The sequence below is a fragment of the Sinocyclocheilus anshuiensis genome, unplaced genomic scaffold (genome assembly GCF_001515605.1).
Source record: "Sinocyclocheilus anshuiensis isolate Anshui unplaced genomic scaffold, SAMN03320099.WGS_v1.1 scaffold1457, whole genome shotgun sequence".
Classification (NCBI taxonomy): domain Eukaryota; kingdom Metazoa; phylum Chordata; class Actinopteri; order Cypriniformes; family Cyprinidae; genus Sinocyclocheilus; species Sinocyclocheilus anshuiensis.
Window position 1 is genome coordinate 238,081 of NW_015549662.1, and position 9,307 is coordinate 247,387.

General features: G+C 30.8%; 1 protein-coding gene across 1 annotated transcript in view; it reads left to right on the forward strand.

Moving 5' to 3' along the window:
* The window catches only part of LOC107660294 (collagen alpha-1(XXIV) chain-like), a 122,610-nt gene that overhangs the window by 78,057 nt on the left and 35,246 nt on the right, over positions 1-9,307 (forward strand). Inside the window, exons 26-31 of the mRNA XM_016449575.1 lie at positions 413-466; positions 598-651; positions 3,606-3,689; positions 4,325-4,378; positions 4,670-4,714; positions 5,527-5,571. Coding sequence (XP_016305061.1) covers positions 413-466; positions 598-651; positions 3,606-3,689; positions 4,325-4,378; positions 4,670-4,714; positions 5,527-5,571 — 336 coding nt within the window. The remainder of the gene's footprint in view (positions 1-412; positions 467-597; positions 652-3,605; positions 3,690-4,324; positions 4,379-4,669; positions 4,715-5,526; positions 5,572-9,307) is intronic.

Below are 9,307 nucleotides of genomic sequence, written 5' to 3' on the forward strand. Positions count from 1 at the left end.
CTTGTGAAAACACAGGTGCCGTGGGTGGAAACTTACAGATTAAGGTGCGGTAATATTATAATGAGATCCCTTTGCCACGTCACCAAGGGAGCGAAATCAGACGCGCTCGTTTTCTCAGATGCTTGCAGAAAAAGGCTTACCAAAGTTACTGGGTTAATCTTTTACATGTTTCCTTGGTTGGTAGATGCACCAGGGACCTGATTATAGCTCTTAAAACCTGGAAAATCAGATTTTCATGATAAGCCACCTTTAAAAACGTGCGTAAATCATTTGTCAACAAGAGTAGAACAGATTTCTGTATAAATCATTTAGAAAACTGAGTTAGTCCAATCCGAATCTGTTCACTAGTTAGTTAGTGGTCACTGGTTAGTAGGTTTATTGAGTTAACCGTGTGCCTCTTTGTCTGTTTAAGGGGTATCTGGGTCTTCCAGGAGGTCCTGGGGATTTCGGCCCACTAGGTCCACCAGTAAGTTTACCCATGATCCTCTGCGGTTTTTAGATGCAAATTTTGGGGTGAAAGATTGAGGTTCAGAGTATCTTTCCACTTGAAAGTTGAAATTTTACTTTGTCTCTTTCTGTCCGTCTCTTATTCTCAAGGGTCCACAAGGGCTGAGAGGAGCAGCAGGCCTTCCCGGGCCGAAAGGGCGAAGGGTACGATGAAAAGTGAAAGAAATGCATGCTTTTCTTGTGTAGCTAATGATGTCGATGCAGCTAGAACTAAATCTGAACTGGAGTAGAGAGATTTGATTGGTGGAAACCTTTGATTGACAGCAGATTTGGGTGATTGTTACCAAGAAATAACCAGGTATTTCAACTCAGATTTATAAGACACAGAAGAAATCATAATTTTATATAATTAATTTTTTTATAATATCGAGAAAATTAAATATTTTTTTTAAGACCATTAATATTTTGTTGCTTTATGGCTGTATTTTTATGACAATTTATTATTGAATATAATGTCACAATGCATTAATGATCCTAAAAATGCTTAAGTGTAATGCATTGAGCTCTCTCTCTGTTTTTAGTGTTTTGCTGACCGAGTGAATCATGTTTATAGATAAACCACAGGGACCTCTAGTGGTCAAACAGAATATGACGTATGTATACGCCTGACCATCACCAATCACCAATCACCACTAATAGTCATTATTACACACTTAATTGAGTGGCCAATTCATCTGAATCCATTTAAAAATATAAATATATTTATAATTAATTTTATTATCATTTTTGCACTACTATACTCTGCATTTCTGCATTTTAATTTTAGTCATTTTTTTTATTGTGTTTTTAGCTTTTTTTATATATATATGTCTGTAAAAAAATAATTTAATGTTTCATGTTTAATTCAATGTGTTACTTGGGGTTACTACAAATGTTTTTTCAGTGTATTTAGTTTTTGTTAAGTTTTAGTGTTTAGTTTTAGTTAATTTAGTTCCCCTTCAGGAACTCGAGCTGCGTCGAGATTCGATTTGGGAACGTCCTTGCATGACCGCGTTCTGAAGCACGTGTCAAATCAGTCCAATGGAGCAGCGAGACGTCACGAGTGAGGTGACGTAAGCACCAGAAAGCTGGTACTTAAACTAAATGAAAATTAGAATTTTTTAAAATATTTTATTTTATTTCCCGTTTAATATGTGCAATGATTTCTGGATTATTTAGACTTTTTTTTTAGCTTCTAGTCTTCGTTGGGAAATTGCATTAATATTTATGTTTATATTCATTTTTATATTTTTATTTATATTATTTATATTCTGAATTACTTTTTCTTCTGATTAAAACGGGCAGAAAAACAGTAATTTTTTTGAACGTTTAAAATGTCTAATGTATGTAACAAAGAGGGTAACTGTCTTAAAAGTACAGCCAAAAAAAACAGCCAGTTTAATTAATAACAGGTCAATGTGAGGGTAAATGTTTAAGGTAAACTCCATTACTTGCAGGAACCTTAACTAACATAATAAATGGGAAGAGAAAGAGCATGTTTGACGTGAGTCCTAATGACACAGATTGAAGTCAGTCAGAGGCCACAGAAGCTGATGAAAAGAGGTTTGAGGTTCACGCCAAACTCTGCAATTAAGAGAACGTTCCCCTCCGTTCTGTTTATATAAAACAGTGCAGATCTAATTTTAATGATGGTAAGAATGGGCGACTTAAAACCCCCTTGTGAAAAACATGACAGATAGATCGCTTACACATCCTGAGAGTCTCCGTTCATGAGCCCAAAGTCAACAGACGAGACTCTTTGGCTCTGTGCTTCTGCTCCAAAACCTAGGAAATGCAAATGCAGCGGCTGTTCAATACATTATAGTGCCTTTTAAGATCCCTTATTTTGGTTACATTCTAAAGCAGCATTGCATGGCAATCTGAAAATGCACTGCAACAAGCTCAGTCCAAGATTATGGACAAAATGAGAGACATTTTTTTCCCTTTAATTAATTCAGTACTGAAAATAAATTGATTAAATTGAATTGTTTAATGATATGTAATATTTGTGTTTCTTACTACTATTTATATACTATTGTAGGATTTATTAATATTTTGAATTGGCTCTTATTTGTATATTTTTAGTTTTCATTTTAATTTTAGATTAATCTTTTGTAGTTTTGTTATGTGCTTCCATCATGTTTATTAGTTTTTGTTATTAATGTTCATAATTAGCTTTCATTTATTTTCATTTTGTTTTAATTTTAGTAATTTTAGTTTAAGTTTTAGTAATTTGTTATGTGCTTTTTATCATTTTTATTATTTTTTATAAATATTTCTATCTAGCTTTAATTTATTTTCATTTTTGTTTTAGTAGTTTTAGTTATGCGCTTCTGCCATTTGTATTAGTTTTTCTATGATATTTTAGCTTTAAATTATTTTTATTTTAATTTTAGTCATTTTAGTTCTTCAACTTAAGATAGTTTTCAGTCATTTTAGTTAAAGTTTTAGTAATGTTCCTTTGCGCTTTTATAATTTTTATTAGTTTTCTTTAAATATTTCTATTTAGCTTTATTTTATAATTTTAGTAATATTGTTTCTTCAACTTATTTCAGTTAGTTGCCAATACAATATTTTTGTAAAAGTTTTAAGTTAAAAGTTACTGTAAGTTTTGATGTTACAAGTTTAATAATATGCTTTCTAAAGTTCTCTAATATATTTTATATTATATTTTATCATTTATATTTTCAAAAATTAGTTGCCAATGCAACATTCTCTAAGTTTACGTTACTGTACATTTTGATGATATGTTTAATATAATACACTTAATACATTTTCTAATATATTTTATATTTTATTTTATAATTCATATTTTATATTTTATTTTGTCAATATATTTTACTTTGTCAATTAATGAAAATTATTTTTAATAGTTTTAGTTCACAATTACAATGCTAACTAATGCTAATACATATCACATATTAGTAACATCCTAACACCAAACTATTACAATCCATAGTGAGTTGCATCTCTTGTGAGCTTCAGTGGTCTATATAGTGTGTTCCACAGTGGTCACTGATGAGGTTGCATCTCGATTAGTGTGCCTATGTAGACAGAAGACAACAGACAGCGAGGCAGCACACTAGTTTGTGTAACAGATCCTCTCTGTTTTGGTTTAGTTTGGCTTGTCCTTGATTCTCGGTGTGTTTGGTCTGGCATGTGGCGTCTCACCCAGCTGGACTGTTTATGAGGATGAACTTGATGTAATAAATCTAATAGATTTTGAGCTATTTGGCTTTTCATAACATGTTGTTTCAGACTAGTGGAACGAAAACATCCAAAATACACTTTCAGGTTTATTTTATTGCACGTTAACCATTTGCATTTGTAAATTTCAATTACAATCCATATCTTTAAAAGTTTTTTCTCCACTTCAGCAGCACTTACAAACACCAAACTTAGCAGTTTTATTCCTCTCTATATTCTGAAGGTTTTTACTGAGGGGTTTGTTCATATATCACTCACATGGTTTTATACAACAGTTTATTCCAAAAAACATGGTGAAAATGTATTTTTTCTGGCTGTTGACTGTATTTTCTGATTTATGAAGTGATAAAAAGTGATATCCAAAATCCCCTCTATAAAATCTTTTAACTCTAATATGTCAACAAAATCAAACAAGAATTTTGAATCAGATTTATCTTCTGGAATTTTATGAAAGTTAGTGCATATTCAATTTGATCATGCATCATTTGCACATTTAAACATAACACTTTAGAAAACTTCTAATACACAATATTTTCCTCCAATTCTTAATGTAATCAATCAACTGGTAAGTATGGTGATATCTATTAGTTCATTTTTTCCCCCGTTCACCTGTTGTGTTTTTGTCTTTTAGGGCCCGAGGGGACCTGACGGTCCTCCAGGAGAGCCGGGCCCTGAGGGCATAAAGGTACCAGCATCGCTACAGACCAAAAACATATACAAACATAGACAATCATATAGGCATGTAAAAGTTAAACTCTGTTGTTCTGGGAAAACATTGTGATCATTAATATCCCTGTGTCGTACACCAACTTCCTGTTTCAAGAGGAAACAGATCACACATGATAGAAAACTGCACTTTCATGGTGCCTTTCACACCACTAAAACACCCAAAACAATTGCATTGCGATTTGCATTACAGAGCTACTGCAGACACACATCACACATGCTTGACAGCTCAACTGCTGTTGTTTTGCAGGGTGAAAAGGGATCGCCAGGGAACAATGGACCTCCGGGATTCATCGTAAGCAACTCTGAACACTTGAAAATCTAATTTTAACATTTAGTTAAAATTGTCCCCAGAAGTTTGACAAAATCTTCACTTGGGACATCTTCATATGGAAAAACTATTCACACTTAAAATAATGCGCATTTCTAGGGTTTGTACAAATCAGAAGTCATCTTTATATAAAAACAATCGTCGCATTTGATATGTCCTCAGTTAGATGAGCTAGATAAACGTGTGTTTCTGCAGATTGGACAGTGAAACACATAGACACATGAGGACATACTGTTGTTATTATTAACCAAAAATAAAGCTAATAAAAATCTTTTTTGGTAACTGAAATTAAGCTGAAAGAAAATCTAAATATGTGATGGAAAAACTTTTAAATAAAGAGAAATGTTGCCTTGGCATCTAACTGAAATCAAATAAGTAACTAATTTGAAATACTACAATTACTAAAACTAAATAAAAAAAGACATTAAATAGAAATGTTTTTAAAAAAATACAATAAAAATGACAAAGCATATAGCAAAATTATTAAAAACTTAAATAAGTTGAACTAAAATTACTAATACTAACATATATATATATATATATATATATATTCTCATGAGCTCCATCATTCATTAGTTGTTAAAACACCTGAGGTTGGATCCAAAAATCTGGTCTGATTCACTGCACTGTGGATCTATAGAGCTTCATCTCAAACCACACATCATGTAGATTTAAACCACAGACAGGTTTGAGCTCATTGTGGTTCAGAGGAGGTGAGTGAGCTTCAGTTGAACTCTTTGACGTGTGTTTGTGTTTGTGTTTGTGTTTGTTTGTAGGGTAAAGCTGGAGCTCCAGGGAAGAGAGGAGCAGCAGGAGCGACTGTAAGTCTCATTCTAACAATTGTGATGCTACTATCTTTATTAAAACTCAAAAGTATCAAACTAATGTCATTAAAATAGAACAGTATGTTGCCAAAAATACTGTTATTTTTGTTTAAATAAATATTATTTTATTTTAAAACTCAAAAGTATTGAAACAATCATATTAAAATACAGTGTTTTGCTAAAAATGTTATTATTTTTGTTTAAATAAATACTGTTATTTTATTTGAGTGCTCAAAGGTATTAAAATAATCATAATAAAATAGTAAAGTACGTTGCCAAAAATACCATTATTTTTGTTTAAATAGTGTAATTTTCTTTTAATGATAAAAAGAATTAAAATAATTTTATTCAACTATGTTGCCAAAAATAATATTATTTTTGTTTAAATAAGTATTGTTGTTTTCTTTTAATACTGACAAATATTAAAATAATGATATTAAAATAGTAAAATGTGTTGCCAAAAATACTATTAAAAAACTATTTATTGAATACTATTTTCTTTTAATACTCAAAAGTATTAAAATAATCATATTAAAATATAGTATGTTGCCAAATATGCTATTATTTTTGTTTAAATAAATTGCATTGTTTTATTTTATATTCAGGTATTTAAAAAATCTGACTACAATAGTAAAATATGTTGTCAAAAATACTTTTTTTTTCTTTTTTAAATAAATGCTATTTTTTTGTTTTAATGATCAAAATTATTGAAATAATTGTTAAGGAACCAGAATTGTAAAGTGGAGTCTCCTTATGATTCCCATCCCTATTTATCACATATATATAGCAGCTGTGTCTAGCGTCTGTGTCTTTCCTGTGATAAAGCACGAGTGTGTTTGCTGTCAGGATGTGTGTGTGAGGTGTGTGTCGAAGCGTTTACTGTTCACACTCACCTGTTGAAGCCTGAGGGGTTTTAATGCTCTCGAGCTCACAGCATCCTCTAGTGGCTGATGGTGAACGTGAAGTTTTGGCATCTGTGCAGTTCGGTGTTTCACAGACTCATTAAAGCGCTGCGGCTTCATTCATAACTCAGATGATTTATGATGTTTAAACCGCAGGCTTCCTGTGAACAGGTAAATACTGCTGTAATGCTGCAGATGGGTGATGATGTGATCCAGTGATACACCTCACTGATAATAGTGAATAATAGTGAATCAGAGCACTAGGATATGCAAATACTCTCAGCCATGATTGGTGAATGTTGACAGACTGTTAGCGGCACATTCAACAGCAAAATATACACTAGCGTTCAAACGTCAAACGGTCTGTAAGATTTTTTGATGTTTCTAAAAGAAGTTCCATCTGCTTACCAAAGCTGCATTTATTTGATCAAAAATGCAGTAAAATTGTGAAAAATTATTACAATTCAAAATAAGTGTATTCTATTTTAATGTATTGTAAACTGTAATTTATTGCTGTGATCAAACATGAATTTTCAGCGTCATTACTCCAGTCTTCAGGGTCACATGATCCTTCAGAAATCTTATGCTGGTATGGTGTTATATTGGATTAAAAAAAAATTTAAAGCAAAATATGTTGCCAAAAAATAATATTTTTACTTAAATAAATACTATTACATTCTTTTAATACTCAAAGGTATTAAAATAATAAAATAAAAATGGTAAAATATGTTGCCAAAAATATGATTATTGTTGTTGAAATCAATCCTATTATTCATATTAAAATGGTCAAAATGTTGCCAAAAATGATTTTTCTTTTGTTTAAATAAATACTGTTATTTTAATAATCAAAACTATTAAAATAATTGTGTTAAAATAGTAAAATATGTTGCCAAAAATTATTTTTCTTTTATTTAAATAAATAGTATAAATTTATTTTTATACTCAAAGATATTAAAATAATGACATAAAAATAGTCAAATGTGTTGGCAATATTTTTTTTTATTTTTTGGCAATATCTTTCTTTTAAATAAATACTATTATTTTATTTTAATATTAAAAAAAGTATTAAAACAGTTGTATTTAAATAGTAAAATATGTCGCCAAAAATATTTTTATTTAAATAAATACTTTTATTTTATTTTAACACCCAGTTATTAAAATAATCATATTAAAATAGTAAAATGTGTTGCCAAAAATATTATTTTTGTTTAAATAAATACTATTATATTTTAATATTCAAAAGAATTAAAATAATCATATTAAAATGCTAAAATATGTTGCCAAAAGTACCTAGTTTGCTGTCTGCTGCCTACATAGTCAGCTGCCTTCTAAGGCAACATCTGAACTGTCATGAAACCTTATAAGTGACTGATCTGGAAACTCACAATCTAATACAGTGTGTTCATCATCATCATCTTTAATGCTAGCCAATTATTATCCCTGAGTGGATTTATCGTGACTTTATTTCCTTGAATATGAAGCAAGTGAAGTGAAGCTATAGTTGAGAGGGTCACATATGGAAGCGTTTATGACTGTTATTAATGCATCTTTGTGTAAGTTATATTTACTGCTGGAAAATGAAGTGCACTTATGACTTTTGATGAATGGGGTGATGTTATTAACGGCTGTTGATGTTATTAAAGCGGTGTGTTGGTTTGAGCAGTCATGGAAACTGCGTCTCTGTTGTGGGAACAGTGAGATCTCACTGAGAAATGCTCTGATAACACAGGTGCATGTTAAAGCCAGCGGTTCCTGTTTCTCAGCGTAGCAGCGTCTGATAAAGACGGAAAGAAAAACAGAGGAAAATAAGAGCAGAAAGGCTGTGGGTCCCTGCTGGCGTACATCTCCATCATAGAAACAAACTCAAACTCAGACGTTTCCATTCTGTAAAGCAGCTATGTTTTACAACTAAATCAGATGTGTAAAATATGTGTTTAACAAATCACCAGTGATTTATGTGTGTGTTTGAACAATGGCTTGTGACTTGTGTTATTATTTCTGTACTTGTATTTCTCAGATTTTGCTCTTTCGCAGCTCATTTACAGTAGATTTCATTCACGCATCGGTTTTGTCTCGGATGTTTGTCCTAAAATTCCTTTGGGGAAATAAAAACACACAAATGGGTCACTAGTTGTCATGTATAAGTTTAGAGCTGTACAATGAATGTGGAAAGCAGCTCAGATCATTTGATGAGAAATTTGAGCACAGTTTGAGACATTTAGGATCTCTGAAAATCTAGAGGAGTTTTATATATATAATATTATATTTTATAAATTTTAATATTTGGAATTTTATTTAATTTTTGTATTTTCCCCTTTCATTTTAATTTTAGTTCAATTGTTTGTCATTTTGTTAAGTGTTTTTGTAATTTTTATTAGTTGTAATTAATTTTTCATTCCATTTTAATTATTTTAGTACATCAAGTTAAAAGAAAATGAGAAATGTTGATTTGGCAACTAACTGAAAAAAAGTGTTTATTTTATTTTATTTAGATTTTATTTCAGTTAACGTTTATTTTTTTTCAAGTAACATTTTTTTATGGTTTAAGTTGTAGTGAACTAAATTAACCATGTACTTGGCTTTTTTTTCTCAGGAGAAACATCTGAGACACAGGAGACATTTGCAATATATTTATTCTCATTGCCATCTAAGAAAATCAATGACATTATTAGAGATCTCATTTGTGATGTTTCTGTTCTATGGGACATTTAATGTGTAATCTGACTTCATGAAGTCTAAACGTATATTAATCACATATAATTGGTGTGTGTGTGTGTGTGTGTGTGTGTGTGTGTGTGTGTGTGTGTGTGTGTGTGTGTCTGTGTGTGTGT